This window comes from Portunus trituberculatus, chromosome 10 (genome assembly GCF_017591435.1).
Source record: "Portunus trituberculatus isolate SZX2019 chromosome 10, ASM1759143v1, whole genome shotgun sequence".
Taxonomy (NCBI): Eukaryota; Metazoa; Arthropoda; class Malacostraca; order Decapoda; family Portunidae; genus Portunus; species Portunus trituberculatus.
Window position 1 is genome coordinate 12,519,172 of NC_059264.1, and position 18,473 is coordinate 12,537,644.

General features: G+C 40.5%; 1 protein-coding gene across 1 annotated transcript in view; it reads left to right on the forward strand.

Annotated features, from left to right (window-relative positions):
- Nucleotides 1-18,473, forward strand: part of LOC123502143 (kielin/chordin-like protein) — a 71,634-nt gene that overhangs the window by 21,338 nt on the left and 31,823 nt on the right. Inside the window, exons 10-14 of the mRNA XM_045251363.1 lie at nt 5,929-6,144; nt 6,437-6,541; nt 11,161-11,376; nt 11,669-11,773; nt 17,578-17,733. Coding sequence (XP_045107298.1) covers nt 5,929-6,144; nt 6,437-6,541; nt 11,161-11,376; nt 11,669-11,773; nt 17,578-17,733 — 798 coding nt within the window. The remainder of the gene's footprint in view (nt 1-5,928; nt 6,145-6,436; nt 6,542-11,160; nt 11,377-11,668; nt 11,774-17,577; nt 17,734-18,473) is intronic.

Here is an 18,473-nt window from a genome sequence, read left to right on the forward strand (position 1 = left end):
AAATGTTGTACTCACCCAAGTGATGAATAAGCAAAAGAAGAATAAAATGTTTGTTTTCAGATAGTGGATTGAGTGTAAGTCACATGTGATGTATATTGAGGACACCACTGTACACTAAACCTTTGCTGTATCATGTGAATTTGTGCTTTGCTGGACACTGTGAGGCTTCCAGACAAACCTCTCACAACCATAAAAGGTCCACTTTATAAGACAGGATTGTTGTCGCGTGTACTGACATGGCTAGGCGTGTTACAGCAGGATACCATGTATGCCTGATGGCCTCCCTTAACATTAAGTCAAAAAGATGAAAGAAAGAAAGAGCCAACCCATTAATAACATTACACTTCCCTTTAGTGCTGCACTCCTCCTCCTCCTCCTCCTCCTCCTCCTCCTCCTCCTCCTCCTCTTCCTCACTCTCTCTCCCTCAGTGCTCTCCCTTGACTTCACCTTCCCCCCCTCTCTCTCTCTCTCTCTCTCTCTCTCTCTCTCTCTCTCTCTCTCTCTCTCTCTCTCTCTCTCTCTCTCTCTCTCTCTCTCTCTCTCTCTCTCTCTCTCTCATCCTTCACTGCAACCACATATTTTTGTCTCTGTTTATTATATATATATATATATATATATATATATATATATATATATATATATATATATATATATATATATATATATATAGAGAGAGAGAGAGAGAGAGAGAGAGAGAGAGAGAGAGAGAGAGAGAGAGAGAGATGAAGAAATAAATTTAAAACAAACGCAATTAAGATAGAGAGATAGTGAAGATTCCATGCAGGGCACCTCTCCAACCCCCTTCACCATTGATAAAACATGACTCAGAGAGGCTTTGTAGAGCACCCGGAGAGACAGACTCTCTTGTTGCTTCCTTTTAAAGATGCGCATCCACAATCTTGCTCAGGGTGCTCACTGATAAGATCCCGCATCATAGATGTAAGAGTGGAGGCTCCATGATGAACACCTGTGAACCGTCCACATTGTAGACTTAGTGTGTGCTGAACTGATGGACACACTGCTGTGGTGTGTACTGACAACATGTAACACTTACCAGTCACTGTTGCACTGCCACCATCCCTCTGCCTCTGCTGCATGAGTTCCACCATCCCTGCTCACCTGCCCACCTAGAACAGCCAACCATGTAACCTGCCTGGGTGGGCAGCATGACAGTGGACACTGGTCACAAGTGGAACCCGTGAACCACATTCCATTACAGGCCACTTTGCTCTTCAGTGCTCTGCTCTGTCCTCTGGGAGTCACACAGTGTCACCATCATTCTGCTCCATGGCTTTCTCACAGCAGCTTTTCTCCAGGATTCCCTAAGGCACAGGAGCACCCTGGGACATTCACGCCAAATATATTGGTACTTTTGAAGACACTAGGCCTTTGTTCATGAGGAAACTACACAGCTGTGGGTGATGTATTACTGTGACTTGGTGCATGACAGGGCAGACCACAGTGTTGCCCCACCTTGAAGCATGAAGGCATGAAATAAGCCAGGGAACCTTTGAGAAGCAAAGAATGTTGCCCCTCTGAGCAAGATTCAAGTCCTATTTCTGCTCTCTGCAGTGCCTCTGAGGTACTGCTTATGGTTGGTTGGTGTAAGTAAATATAAAGTGCCCAACCCAATACTCCAGGTAAAGGTGTCAGGCTTTAGTTCTAGGCCATTCAGATTGAACTGTGAGCAGGGTGGAGAGGCTGCAGAGAGGAGGCCTGGACACCTTGTTATGATTGTGCTCGTTGCACAACAGACAATAACATACATACACACACCACTGAAGATAATTCTTTATTCATTAATAATATAATATACAATACTGTAGTGAAAAGAAAAAAAAAATTAGTGAGTTTAGATGTGCTATAAGGCCTGGGACATACAAGTCTTTCCAAGGATCAAATGATCTCTATTACTATATATACTGAAATGGGGTTTGTCCAACTGATTCAGCATAGCAAGTTTGTACTGTAATGTGCTAAGTTTGCTTTACTCAGATACACAGAAATGAAAATGCAAACATTACAGTCTTTGCTGTCCTAGACACATGATGTTGAATTAAGAGTAGACACTGCAAGGAGCTAATGATAAAGCATTCTGGCACATCAGTGCCCTTGTATCCTTAAGTAAAAGAAGGGTGACTTGACAACAGGGTATTAAAGAAGCTTCAGCAAAAGACATTTAAACAAAGAAATATGTACTAACTCAACTGAAGTTCAGATGGCATGTCTCATAAAATAGCCACATGAACAGCCACATGAAGAATGCTTTGTGTGCCGTTACCATTGTTGAAATACTGTGTTCTGGAAGAGTATGGATAATCTCGTGTAACTCACTCTGAAGTCATCCACAATGCATCTCAGCTGTGGCACTAGTGCTGGGATCACTGGGCCCACTCCTTAGGAACACTGCTCTCAAAAATGGTGCCCAAGATTCCCTGTCGTGGGGAACTTTTTGATGACGTCAGTGTAATTTTGAGAGAACCAATTGAATATTTTTTTATTTGTTATTTTTTCATTCTTTTTACTTTTATTAGTCTATTTTATACCAGAGATGAGCATCATCACTCTAAAATCCAACTTCATTACGCATTACTTCATAAATCGTAAAAGATCACTCATTACTGCAGTACATCAGCAGGTGTGTTGGAGGCTCCATCACATGAGTGTGTGAAATGTAACTTGGGTTACTAAAGTTGTATTGAATAAATAACAAATTATTTGAATATTTAATTTTTACCAAGGCAGCCAAATCCAAATACAGATTGAACCTCCCAAATCCGGCAACCACCGGACCTTAGACTTGCTGGACCATGGAAAATTCCAAACTATAGGTGGTCCCCAAAACACCCTCTATATACTTACCCTGCATTATACAAGTGTAGCTGTAATATTGTTTTGATATATAGTAGTTGTACATGAAAATATACATGCAGAAGCATATAGAAACACGTTATTGTAAATTAAGTTCAGCATGGAAAATTTTTGCCTGCGTCATTATCATCTCGCCGGACACAGGGACATTACCAGCGCGCCGAAGCTTAAACCACTGTATGAGATCACTGTCTAAATCACTGTTTTACCCTCCTTAAGTGTTCTACGAACCTCCATGTTCTTGCTCTCACACTCATTGTAAAACTTGAGAAGTTGATTCTTCTGCTTTTTTATATCATAGACGGTTGATGAGCCAATGTTGTACTGTTGGCATAGGCTCCGCACTTTATCTAGCTTCCTCATCAGGTCTACTTTCTGTTGCACTGATATTGTCATATGTTTGCGCTTTTTTGGTTCACACACAACACTATCACTTCCTGGTCGCTTGGAAGCCATGTTTAGGGGCAAATATCACAGAAAAAAATGTTTATACACCTGAAGGGTGGTGCTTGCAATGAGCGGCAGCATGGTACTGATCCAAATTTGACCCAGAATGCCCGGGCTCCAAAACACAGTACAGCGCCGCCGCATTGTAGCAGCGGTCCGCAAATTACTCCGCCAATTAAAAATTCCGGCAAACAAAAATTTTGCTGGATTACAGGTGTTGCCGGATGAAAGAATACCGGATTAAGGAGGTTCAATCTGTACTAGAATCAGAAAAGCACAAGCATCAGTATTCAGGGTCAATACGAGTACCTGCCATGTTTTAGTGAAGCCAGTAGTTACTGACTCTTTGACACTGGTGTAACATGAGTTTCTAAGAAAACAATTGAATAAAACATGTTTTGAGAAACCAAGTGACAACTTCCAACAATATTTTTGTTGAACTGTCTGCAGCAGACTCAGTAAACAGTGCTTTCATCAACATTGCTCTCATCTGGCCAAGACATTGACACAGCTGTAATTTTTATGTAAAATTCATTAAAATTACTAGTACGAAACAGGAGGCAGAAACGAGCATGCAGACTGAGGCTGTGAAGCAGACACAGAAGCTGAGCATGTGCTTTCTGCTAATGGTGAATGTGCCATCTTGGTGCACACTTGTCAGTAGAGGTGTAGGCCACTGGCTAGTGCTTAGTGTGGTGGCCAACAGAGGTGCAGCACTGAGGAGCTGATACACTTTGTAAATGAAGCAACGACAGCAAAGTATAGTACACAAGAGAGTGGCAAAAGCAAAACAGTTATTCAAGTTATTAACTCCATGTCTATAGAAAAAATAATGAGACCATCAATCCATTACTCAAAATGTATCAGATAAATATGGAGTAATGTAGTAACAGACATACCTATCTCTGTTTCCAACTTGTAGGAAAAACATTGTCATGCTTCCTTTTGAATGTACCACTATTAGTTGTGTATATATATAATTCAGTACATCAGCATCCTTGGTTCTCAAGCCATCCCAGATAAATCACTTTCCCTGATTTGCTGAAGTTTACCAATGACAGAGTATTGATGGTCAAACTGCAGCACAATAATTATGGGTTACATTTACAGTGCGATTGATTAGAAGATGGATGCTGATATCTTAAAACATTTTGTCCTCTCATAAACACTTTCATTCTAAGGATAGAGAGATGATGGACTGTTACAATGCTTTTTGTCCTATTAATGGTGCACAATCATTGTTTGACAATCACAAGAAGTCTAAAAACACTCTGCAATGTAGATAACTTTCTGTAGAGCCTGTCAAAAGTGCTTGAGAAGACACACCAAGATGATTCAGAATATTAGCTGGAGCAGTGATTGAGTTGTACCATCACCACAAATCTGTATAAAGAAATCTGATTATGAAATATGTGCCTGTGAATATACAAGGACAAAAAGATACTTAAAAAATGAAATGTAAAAACAAGAGCTTCCAAAAGACCTGCCTGCCACCTCCTTCATTACTACTGTAGTGCAGGGTGAAGGGTGGCAGTGTTGACTCACCAGGGTAAGGGAAGCATCACGCAGGTATCTCCTTCATTACTACTGTAGTGAAGGATGGCAGTGTTGACTCACCAGGGCAAGGGAAGCCTCAGGGTGTAGCAAGAAACACTCCATCTGCACTGCCCTGTTAGGACTTTTGGTATCTCCCTCCAATTAAACTGAATGAATCCTTTTCTCCATTAATTTCTCATCTCTAATGGAAGTGTTGTGGTGTAAGTTAAGGAATAGTTTTGCAAGATTTCTCTGTCAGCAAAGAAGTGATGGAATATTTATAATATTTTCATGTCATAGTTATATTTTTGTTCATTACAATAGTCCAGCATTTTTCAAATATGTTGTGTTGTCTCCAGAAGTGAAGGAAGCAATGTTACCAAAAAGCTGAAAAAAAAACAGTGATTGGAAATCTCTGAGCCATTTGCTTCACTCCAACTACTGATTCCTTCCACACAAATACTCACAAGAGTGAATGGGAAGGAAGTAGGGATAGCAGATGTGCTGATTGGCTGGCTGTCAAAGGTGGCCTGTCACTGATCATGTGCTGGCTACTGTCTATCCCACAGCTTTTGCTTCAAACAGTACATGTGGTATGGAAAGAACTGACACCATCAAACTTTCCTTCATTGTTATATAACTACAACCTTAAAAGACATTTTTTGTTCTTATATGAGATTTTTTTTTACATAGAGAGACTGTTCTGCATCCAGACCAATGCAAGTAATGATTCAGCAATAAACTCCAAATTATTTACCTCATTTGCCTCATTTGTAGGGAACACTAAACTAAGAAGAAGCATAACCTCATTATCAGCCTAGGGATTGTATTCCTGTAGGAGCACACACTAATACAATTTCTATACAATGGGAATGAGATTATTTGAACTTGATGGGATCACAGTGTGTGTTAGCTGGATGCCTTACAACTAACCAAGAAGTTAGACACCATATACATACTGTACTCGTCACTTGTGCAGCAAACTGTGCTAGTGCCATTGCCGAAGAAATCAGTGAAGTATCATTACCAGTAAAATTATTCTATATACTTTAGCTGTTAAATCTTGTGTTTCAGGACCAATTCCAGCCCGACCTGCCATAGCCACTGTGCACAGGACACCTTTGGGGCCGGCAAGGCCAGCAGGTCCTCCAGGGCCACCAGGGCCACGAGGGCCAGCAGTGGAGCCAGTCTGCCAGGGCAACTCAGACACTGACTTCTGGTTCAAGGACTGTAACAGGTGCAGGTGTCTGGGCAGTGCGGCAGCGTGCACCAGGAGAATGTGTCGGCCAGGTGTGTGTGTCTTCATGTAGACAAAAGTTGCCAATTAGATTTGAAAGTATTATCAATCTACTTCTCTGTCTCTTTATATCTCTTTATGTCTTCAGACATCTGTGCCTTCAAACTCTAATTAGAGAGTAACAACTCCAAAATCCACATTTGCTCTGTACTCTCCTTCCTATATATTGTAAACTTCCTGTAGCATCACTCAATGATATTTATTTGGCAGTGCATAGCTTGAAATAACAATATTGTACTTTACACTTGTAAAACTGAGATATAACCAATGTTTATTTCTATGCAGGTGAAGTAAATAGCCCAAAATGTGGAGGAAACCCATCATGGAAGAAAGAGTGTAATCACTGTCACTGTAACAATGGCACGGCTGTCTGCACTACTAAGTTCTGTGGTGAGCCACATTCCATCACTTCAGTAGTGACCCTGTGTCTCTGAGCCCAAGTGTGAAAGTGTTTGTCTGATGGCTGCCTCCTGACCATCACCAGGGCCTGTTCCTGATGGGCTGATGGGGCTAAGAGTATGAATGAGGTGTGTGTGAGTGTGTGGTGCTTTGTCTAGACCAGTGATTCTCAAACTTTTCAAACTTACAGAACTCTTTCGTCCTGTTATTCAGCAGAACCTCTTACAAGCCACTCAACCAATATAGGTAGAGTTTCTACACCCTTGGTTGGTTGGTGTAAGTAAATATAAAGTGCCCAACCCAATACTCCAGGTAAAGGTGTCAGGCTTTAGTTCTAGGCCATTCAGATTGAACTGTGAGCAGGGTGGAGAGGCTGCAGAGAGGAGGCCTGGACACCTTGTTATGATTGTGCTCGTTGCACAACAGACAATAACATACATACACACACCACTGAAGATTATTCTTTATTCATTAATAATATAATATACAATACTGTAGTGAAAAGAAAAAAAAAATTAGTGAGTTTAGATGTGCTATAAGGCCTGGGACATACAAGTCTTTCCAAGGATCAAATGATCTCTATTACTATATATACTGAAATGGGGTTTGTCCAACTGATTCAGCATAGCAAGTTTGTACTGTAATGTGCTAAGTTTGCTTTACTCAGATACACAGAAATGAAAATGCAAACATTACAGTCTTTGCTGTCCTAGACACATGATGTTGAATTAAGAGTAGACACTGCAAGGAGCTAATGATAAAGCATTCTGGCACATCAGTGCCCTTGTATCCTTAAGTAAAAGAAGGGTGACTTGACGACAGGGTATTAAAGAAGCTTCAGCAAAAGACATTTAAACAAAGAAATATGTACTAACTCAACTGAAGTTCAGATGGCATGTCTCATAGAATAGCCACATGAACAGCCACATGAAGAATGCTTTGTGTGCCGTTACCATTGTTGAAATACTGTGTTCTGGAAGAGTATGGATAATCTCGTGTAACTCACTCTGAAGTCATCCACAATGCATCTCAGCTGTGGCACTAGTGCTGGGATCACTGGGCCCACTCCTTAGGAACACTGCTCTCAGAAATGGTGCCCAAGATTCCCTGTCGTGGGGAACTTTTTGATGACGTCAGTGTAATTTTGAGAGAACCAATTGAATATTTTTTTATTTGTTATTTTTTCATTCTTTTTACTTTTATTAGTCTATTTTATACCAGAGATGAGCATCATCACTCTAAAATCCAACTTCATTACGCATTACTTCATAAATCGTAAAAGATCACTCATTACTGCAGTACATCAGCAGGTGTGTTGGAGGCTCCATCACATGAGTGTGTGAAATGTAACTTGGGTTACTAAAGTTGTATTGAATAAATAACAAATTATTTGAATATTTAATTTTTACCAAGGCAGCCAAATCCAAATACAGATTGAACCTCCCAAATCCGGCAACCACCGGACCTTAGACTTGCTGGACCATGGAAAATTCCAAACTATAGGTGGTCCCCAAAACACCCTCTATATACTTACCCTGCATTATACAAGTGTAGCTGTAATATTGTTTTGATATATAGTAGTTGTACATGAAAATATACATGCAGAAGCATATAGAAACACGTTATTGTAAATTAAGTTCAGCATGGAAAATTTTTGCCTGCGTCATTATCATCTCGCCGGACACAGGGACATTACCAGCGCACCGAAGCTTAAACCACTGTATGAGATCACTGTCTAAATCACTGTTTTACCCTCCTTAAGTGTTCTACGAACCTCCATGTTCTTGCTCTCACACTCATTGTAAAACTTGAGAAGTTGATTCTTCTGCTTTTTTATATCATAGACGGTTGATGAGCCAATGTTGTACTGTTGGCATAGGCTCTGCACTTTATCTAGCTTCCTCATCAGGTCTACTTTCTGTTGCACTGATATTGTCATATGTTTGCGCTTTTTTTTGGATTCACACACAACACTATCACTTCCTGGTCGCTTGGAAGCCATGTTTAGGGGCAAATATCACAGAAAAAAATGTTTATACACCTGAAGGGTGGTGCTTGCAATGAGCGGCAGCATGGTACTGATCCAAATTTGACCCAGAATGCCCGGGCTCCAAAACACAGTACAGCGCCGCCGCATTGTAGCAGCGGTCCGGCAAATTACTCCGGCCAATTAAAAAATTCCGGCAAACAAAAATTTTGCTGGATTACAGGTGTTGCCGGATGAAAGAATACCGGATTAAGGAGGTTCAATCTGTACTAGAATCAGAAAAGCACAAGCATCAGTATTCGGGGTCAATACGAGTACCTGCCATGTTTTAGTGAAGCCAGTAGTTACTGACTCTTTGACACTGGTGTAACATGAGTTTCTAAGAAAACAATTGAATAAAACATGTTTTGAGAAACCAAGTGACAACTTCCAACAATATTTTTGTTGAACTGTCTGCAGCAGACTCAGTAAACAGTGCTTTCATCAACATTGCTCTCATCTGGCCAAGACATTGACACAGCTGTAATTTTATGTAAAATTCATTAAAATTACTAGTACGAAACAGGAGGCAGAAACGAGCATGCAGACTGAGGCTGTGAAGCAGACACAGAAGCTGAGCATGTGCTTTCTGCTAATGGTGAATGTGCCATCTTGGTGCACACTTGTCAGTAGAGGTGTAGGCCACTGGCTAGTGCTTAGTGTGGTGGCCAACAGAGGTGCAGCACTGAGGAGCTGATACACTTTGTAAATGAAGCAACGACAGCAAAGTATAGTACACAAGAGAGTGGCAAAAGCAAAACAGTTATTCAAGTTATTAACTCCATGTCTATAGAAAAAATAATGAGACCATCAATCCATTACTCAAAATGTATCAGATAAATATGGAGTAATGTAGTAACAGACATACCTATCTCTGTTTCCAACTTGTAGGAAAAACATTGTCATGCTTCCTTTTGAATGTACCACTATTAGTTGTGTATATATATAATTCAGTACATCAGCATCCTTGGTTCTCAAGCCATCCCAGATAAATCACTTTCCCTGATTCGCTGAAGTTTACCAATGACAGAGTATTGATGGTCAAACTGCAGCACAATAATTATGGGTTACATTTACAGTGCGATTGATTAGAAGATGGATGCTGATATCTTAAAACATTTTGTCCTCTCATAAACACTTTCATTCTAAGGATAGAGAGATGATGGACTGTTACAATGCTTTTTGTCCTATTAATGGTGCACAATCATTGTTTGACAATCACAAGAAGTCTGAAAACACTCTGCAATGTAGATAACTTTCTGTAGAGCCTGTCAAAAGTGCTTGAGAAGACACACCAAGATGATTCAGAATATTAGCTGGAGCAGTGATTGAGTTGTACCATCACCACAAATCTGTATAAAGAAATCTGATTATGAAATATGTGCCTGTGAATATACAAGGACAAAAAGATACTTAAAAAATGAAATGTAAAAACAAGAGCTTCCAAAAGACCTGCCTGCCACCTCCTTCATTACTATTGTAGTGCAGGGTGAAGGGTGGCAGTGTTGACTCACCAGGGTAAGGGAAGCCTCACGCAGGTATCTCCTTCATTACTACTGTAGTGAAGGATGGCAGTGTTGACTCACCAGGGCAAGGGAAGCCTCAGGGTGTAGCAAGAAACACTCCATCTGCACTGCCCTGTTAGGACTTTTGGTATCTCCCTCCAATTAAACTGAATGAATCCTTTTCTCCATTAATTTCTCATCTCTAATGGAAGTGTTGTGGTGTAAGTTAAGGAATAGTTTTGCAAGATTTCTCTGTCAGCAAAGAAGTGATGGAATATTTATAATATTTTCATGTCATAGTTATATTTTTGTTCATTACAATAGTCCAGCATTTTTCAAATATGTTGTGTTGTCTCCAGAAGTGAAGGAAGCAATGTTACCAAAAAGCTGAAAAAAAAAAACAGTGATTGGAAATCTCTGAGCCAACATTTGCTTCACTCCAACTACTGATTCCTTCCACACAAATACTCACAAGAGTGAATGGGAAGGAAGTAGGGATAGCAGATGTGCTGATTGGCTGGCTGTCAAAGGTGGCCTGTCACTGATCATGTGCTGGCTACTGTCTATCCCACAGCTTTTGCTTCAAACAGTACATGTGGTATGGAGAGAACTGACATCATCAAACTTTCCTTCATTGTTATATAACTACAACCTTAAAAGACATTTTTTGTTCTTATATGAGATTTTTTTTTTACATAGAGAGACTGTTCTGCATCCAGACCAATGCAAGTAATGATTCAGCAATAAACTCCAAATTATTTACCTCATTTGCCTCATTTGTAGGGAACACTAAACTAAGAAGAAGCATAACCTCATTATCAGCCTAGGGATTGTATTCCTGTAGGAGCACACACTAATACAATTTCTATACAATGGGAATGAGATTATTTGAACTTGATGGGATCACAGTGTGTGTTAGCTGGATGCCTTACAACTAACCAAGAAGTTAGACACCATATACATACTGTACTGTCACTTGTGCAGCAAATTGTGCTAGTGCCATTGCCGAAGAAATCAGTGAAGTATCATTACCAGTAAAATTATTCTATATACTTTAGCTGTTAAATCTTGTGTTTCAGGACCAATTCCAGCCCGACCTGCCATAGCCACTGTGCACAGGACACCTTTGGGGCCGGCAAGGCCAGCAGGTCCTCCAGGGCCACCAGGGCCACGAGGGCCAGCAGTGGAGCCAGTCTGCCAGGGCAACTCAGACACTGACTTCTGGTTCAAGGACTGTAACAGGTGCAGGTGTCTGGACGGTGCGGCAGCGTGCACCAGGAGAATGTGTCGGCCAGGTGTGTGTGTCTTCATGTAGACAAAAGTTGCCAATTAGATTTGAAAGTATTATCAATCTACTTCTCTGTCTCTTTATATCTCTTTATGTCTTCAGACATCTGTGCCTTCAAACTCTAATTAGAGAGTAACAACTCCAAAATCCACATTTGCTCTGTACTCTCCTTCCTATATATTGTAAACTTCCTGTAGCATCACTCAATGATATTTATTTGGCAGTGCATAGCTTGAAATAACAATATTGTACTTTACACTTGTAAAACTGAGATATAACCAATGTTTATTTCTATGCAGGTGAAGTAAATAGCCCAAAATGTGGAGGAAACCCATCATGGAAGAAAGAGTGTAATCACTGTCACTGTAACAATGGCACGGCTGTCTGCACTACTAAGTTCTGTGGTGAGCCACATTCCATCACTTCAGTAGTGACCCTGTGTCTCTGAGCCCAAGTGTGAAAGTGTTTGTCTGATGGCTGCCTCCTGACCATCACCAGGGCCTGTTCCTGATGGGCTGATGGGGCTAAGAGTATGAATGAGGTGTGTGTGAGTGTGTGGTGCTTTGTCTAGACCAGTGATTCTCAAACTTTTCAAACTTACAGAACTCTTTCGTCCTGTTATTCAGCAGAACCTCTTACAAGCCACTCAACCAATATAGGTAGAGTTTCCACACCCTCAAAATGTAGCTAGGTGAAATCCATCACACACACACACACACACACACACACACACACACACACACACACACACACACACACACACACACACACAGTGTGGACCCCTCATAAAAAGAAACACATAAGAAAATTGGAGAGGCTACAAAAAATGGCTACAAGAATGGTCCCAGAACTTGAAGGGATGACATATGAGGAGAGACTAAAGGCTATGGATCTATCAACCTTGGAACAAAGAAGGGAGAGAGGAGACCTGATACAAGTCTATAAATTGATCAACGGAATGGACCAAGTGGATAATGAGAAACTGATCCTGAGAGAAGAATATGACACCCGAAACACAAGATCGCATAGTAAAAAGCTGAGAAAGGGAAGATGTCTGAGAGATATGAAAAAATATAGTTTCCCGCAGAGATGTATTGAGACGTGGAACAGTTTAGATGAAGAAGTAGTGTCTGCAACGAGTGTGCACACTTTTAAAGTAAGATTGGATAAGTGTAGATATGGAGACGGGGCCACACGAGCATAAAGCCCAGGACCTGTAAAACTACAACTAGGTAAATACAACTAGGTAAATACACACACACACACACGGTTGTTAAAGATATGAAGTCCAAGTGGAGAGCAGTAGAAAGCGGAGTGCCACAGGGGTCAGTATTGGCACCAATACTTTTCCTCATTTATATTAACGACATGCCAGAAGGAGTGAACAGCTACATAAATCTGTTTGCAGATGATACGAAACTGTGCAGAGTTCTAAAGCAAAAGGAGGACTGTGAAATACTCCAAGAAGACCTAAATAAGATCTGGGAATAGAGTAAGAAGTGGGAAATGGAATTCAATGTGAACAAAAGCCATGTCATGGAAATGGGAAAGAGTGAAAGACGACCTGTGGGAATCTATAAGATGGGAGATGAAGTAGAACTGGAGAAAGTTAAAAAGGAAAAGGACTTAGGAATGATGATGGAAGAAAACAATCAACCAGTAAGCCATATTGATAGAATTTTTAGAGAAACATATAATTTGCTAAGGAATATTGGAGTAGCATTTCACTACATGGACAAAGAAATGATGAAGAAATTGAAAAGTACTATAATAAGACCCAGATTGGAATATGCAGGAGTAGTGTGGACCCCTCATAAAAAGAAACACATAAGGAAATTGGAGAGGCTACAAAAAATAGCTACAAGAATGGTTCCAGAATTTGAAGGGATGACTTATGAGGAGAGACTAAAGGCTATGGATCTACCAACCCTGGAACAAAGAAGGGAGAGAGGAGACCTGATACAAGTTTATAAATTGATCAACGTAGTGGACCAAGTGGATAATGAGAAACTGATCCTGAGAGAGGAATATGACATCCAAAGCACAAGATCGCATAATAAAAAGCTGAGAAAACGAAGATGTCTGAGAGATATAAAAAAATATAGTTTCCCGCAGAGATGTATTGAGACATGGAACAGTTTAAATGAAGAAGTAGTGTCTGCAACGAGTGTGCATACTTTTAAAGTAAGATTGGATAAGTGTAGATATGGAGATGGGGCCACACGAGCATAAAGGCCAGGCCCTGTAAAACTACAACTAGGCAAATACACACACACACACACACACACACACACACACACACACACACACACACACACACACACACACACACACACACACACATAACCCAGAAAAGTACAGCAAGAAAGGACTAAAGAAACTTACGTATGAGCGGAATGTAATGTATTCCAACATAAATGGAGTGATATCGGGGATTTTAGAACTCAACGATTACTTGAGGGACAAGAACCCAGATATTGTGGGTCTTACTGAAACAAAACTGAGAGAGGGAGAAGACCTGATGATGGTTGGAGAAGGAAATATAATGTTTGGAAAAGAAATAGAGTAGGTAAGATGGGAGGAGGAGTGATGTTGCTGGTTAAAAAAGATATAAAGGTGGATCAAGTGAAAGAAGGTATGGGAAAGGCAGAAGTGCTAAAGATCAGAGCAGAAACTAATGAAGGAAAAAGAGGCACTACATAGTGGTGTACGTACCACCTAAGACAAATGCATGGTCAGTACAGGAATATGAAGAAATGATAAGAGATACAGGAACATGTCTGGAAGAAATGTTGGGTGGCTGTGAACGAACTATAATGATGGGAGATTTTAATTGTAAAGAGGTGTGTTGGGAGGACTGGTCAATGGAAGGATCAGAGACAACATGGGAAATACACTATTGACACTGGCAATGGAAAATGTGTTAACTCAGTGGGTCAAAGAAGATACTAGGTTTGGAGGAGAGGGAGCATCGTCAAGACTGGACTTGGTCTTTAGTACAGAGCCAATGGTCATTGAGGAGATGAGGGTGGAGTGCCCTTTAGCAAAGAGTGATCATGCAGTTTTGGAGTTCAAGGTGATAGATGAAGAGAAATCTAGAAGAAATGAAGAATATAAAGTGGGAAGATGGAATTATGCCAAGACAGATTTTGGAAACCTAAAGAAATTCTTTCAAGAGACAAATTGGATGAAATTCAAGAGTGCTAAGGAGCAAATGAAAAGTGGAAGGAATTTATAAAAATATACAAAGAAGGTGAGAAAAATTTGTACCAATAAGACAACATAGAGAAGTTGGAAAGCAGGACTGGTTTAACGATAGATGTGAAAAGGCTAGAACAAGAAAAGAGGATGCATGGAAGAGGTGGAGAAGGAAAAGACGGATTAAGCAGTGGGAAAGTTACAAAAGAGCAAGAAATGAATATGTGTTGATTAGAAGAGAAGAAAGAAAGAAACAAGAAAAGGATATAATTGATAAATGTAAAGACCAACCAAGGCTTTTTACAGACATGTGAACAACAACATCAAAAATAGAGAAAGTATTGAAAGTTTAGAAGTAAATGGAGTATGCAGTGAGGATCCCAGGAAATGGCAGAGGCTATGAATGGATGCTTTCGGAAGGTATTCACAAAGGAGACTGCTTTTGACAAACCACTGGTAATGGAACAGAAAGGGATTATGAAGGAGTTTCAAGTAACTGTGGAGGAGATCAAGAATATGATGGGGAGTTTAGAAGTGAGAAAAGCTGTGGGACCTGATGGGGTATCAGGATGGATTTTAAGAGAATGCAGGGAGCAACTGGCAGAAAAAGTTTGTGAAGTAATTGATGCCTCATTAAGGGAAGGTGTAGTGCCCCAAGACTGGAAAAGAGCTAACATTGTCCCAATTTATAAATCAGGTAACAAGAGAGACCCATTGAACTATAGACCAGTGTCACTTACAAGTGTGGTAGCTAAGATGTGTGAGAGGGTGGTGAAGAATAGATGGACAGACTTCTTGGAGAAAAATGACATACTTTGTGAGTGTCAATTTGGTTTTAGAAAAGGGCGTTCATGCACGACAAACCTGATATGTTACTATTCGAGGGTGATAGATGTAATACAGGAAAGAGATGGTTGGGCTGATGGAATATATCTGGATTTAAAAAAGGCCTTTGATAAGGTACCACACCAGAGACTGATCTGGAAACTTGAAATGGTAGGAGGAGTGCATGGCAGTTTACTAAAATGGATGGAAGACTTTTGGTAGGAAGAGAAATGAGAACAATAATTAAGGACAGACCATCAGAATGGGGCTTGGTGGAGAGTGGAGTTCCACAGGGATCAGTGTTGGCACCAGTAATGTTCGCGGTCTACATAAATGACATGGTGGATGGGGTGTCCAGTTATGTGAGCCTATTTGCAGACGATGCAAAATTGTTAAGAAAAGTGAGATGTGACAAAGATTGCGAACTACTCCAGGAAGACTTGGACAGAATATGGAAATGGAGCTGTACATGGCAAATGGAGTTCAACACGACAAAATGCAAGAAATTAGAGTTTGGCAAGAGTGAAAGAAGAATCAGGAGTATGTACAAGATAGGAAATGAAGACATAAAACCAGTCATGAAGAAAAAGACCTTGGGGTGACAATTACCAATGACCTATCGCCAGAGAGACATATAAACAAAATAATTGGAGAAGTATTGAACTTATTGAGGAACATAAGAGTGGCGTTCAGATATTTAGATGAAGAAATGATGAAGAAAATAATTACTGCAATGATAAGACCGAGGCTTGAATATGCAACAATACAGTGGGCTCGAACTTAAAGAAACACATAAGGAAACTAGAGAAAGTACAGAGGGCTGCAACAAAAATGGTGCCTGACTTAAGAGATTTGACTTATGAAGACAGACTGAACAGAATGCAACTTCCGACCCTGGAAAACAGAGAGAAAGGGGAGACCTGATAGCAATATACAGAGTGATGATTGGCATGGAAAAATGGATAGGGAAGATCTGTGTATGTGGAATGAAAGAATGTCGAGAGGGCATGGGAAAAACTAAAATGGCCACTTATAGGAGAGATGTGAAAAATATAGCTTCCCTCATAGAAGGGTGGAAGCATGGAATAGTTTAGACGTGGAAGTGGTCAACGCAAGGAATATTCATGATTTTAAGAAAAAGCTGGACATTAGTAGATATGGAGACGGGACAGTACGAGCATAGCTCTTTTCCCGTATGTTACAATTAGGTAAATACACACACACACACACAGTGTGTGTCAATCAGATGAAAGAGAGATATGACAGGAATGGACAAGGAGACAGGTCACAGAGAGCTTAGCTCGGGCCCTGTAATACACAAATAAGTAAATACACACACACACACCGGTAGCTCAGTGGTTAGAGTGCTGGCTTCACAAGCCAGAGGACCGGGGTTCGATTCCCCAGCCGGGTGGAGATATTTGGGTGTGTCTCCTTTCACGTGTAGCCCCTGTTCACCTAGCAGTGAGTAGGTACGGGATGTAAATCGAGGAGTTGTGACCTTGTTGTCCCAGTGTGTGGTGTGTGCCTGGTCTCAGGCCTATCCTAAGATCGGAAATAATGAGCTCTGAGCTCGTTCCGTAGGGTAACGTCTGGCTGTCTTGTCAGAGACTGCAGCAGAACAAGCAGTGAAACACACACACACACCACAAGTAATCATCTCCGAGGACATGGAAAAAAGCTAATAAAAGACATCTGGCTAAATGACGTGAGAAAATACAGTTTCCCACTTCGTAGCATTGATAAGTGGAATAAACTGAGCAGTGATGTCATTGACGTGGTGTGTGTCAATCAGATGAAAGAGAGATATGACAGGAATGGACAAGGAGACAGGACACAGAGAGCTTCTCTCTCTCTCTCTCTCTCTCTCTCTCTCTCTCTCTCTCTCTCTCTCTCTCTCTCTCTCTCTCTCCTAAAATGCAAATAATTTCATCCCTTTCATATTTAATTTTATTCAGTCTTGTTCAAATTAATAGATAAAAGAAAGCTTTTGTCAAACATGTATAAGTTTTTGCCAAGGAACTTTTAAAAGGTCTTCTGGGAACCATGGGGTTCTGTGGAACATAGATACTTGGAGAACCATTGATGAAGACCAGCCTGTGAAGGATTACTGGCTTGTTATAGATACATAGATAGTTTCCTTGTGTAACTTGTGTAGCAACTGATGTCACTGTGTGTGTTGCAGGAATCTCCCGTGGTCTGGCACAAAGTCATGGTAGGCAGGCTCTTGTTGTAAAGATCAGCAAGCCAGTATGTGAGGATGGCTCCCGCTGGCGTGTTGGCTGCAACTGGTGCACCTGTCACAACGGCATGGCTCGCTGCACCAAGAGGGCCTGTATTGGTAAGCTGGAGAGGCTGCAAGCTGTGAGGCAACAGTGGTAAACACTAGGAGTAGGGAGGATTTTTATTTATTCATTTATTCATATAGTACTATTCCTTTATTTTATTTTACTTTGAATAATGCAGGACAAAGCCTTCTCTGGCTGTTGTCTACATTTACATATACACACAGGGTCACTCTGTGTGGGGATTACTAGCTGGATAGCGATAGATAGACAGATTTATATAGAATTGAGTTAGGCTTGTTATATACTTCATCATTTAATATCAAATTCTAATATTTTCACTGAATTCAGCTACCATATGCATATTGTATGTCTGTACACTTCTTGTTGTAGTAATTCATTTCACTGAGCTACAGAGCTATTTATAAAATTATTTCTGCACATCACTATCTCCTTTTGTCTTCTCAGGTTATTTGCTATTTTTCTTATTCTTAATGTTGAATTTGATAACTGAAACAAGTCTTTTACATTTACACTTTCAATTTGTATTGCTATGTAATGAAATTGTTATCTTAGACATGTGAGTGAGGCAAGTGGTGAAGTGTAAGGGTGACAATGTGAGGGTGATGTGTGGGACTGTTGTGTGGGTACAGGGAGTCAGTCCTTGGTTTATGATGGTCTCAACTTCCTGTGTCAGGGATTCAACACTGGCAGTGCTTGTCTCTTTACTGCACATTTTCCTTTGCAGGTTTTAAAAATATTTTTCAAATCTATTTATTTATTATATTTTATTTAT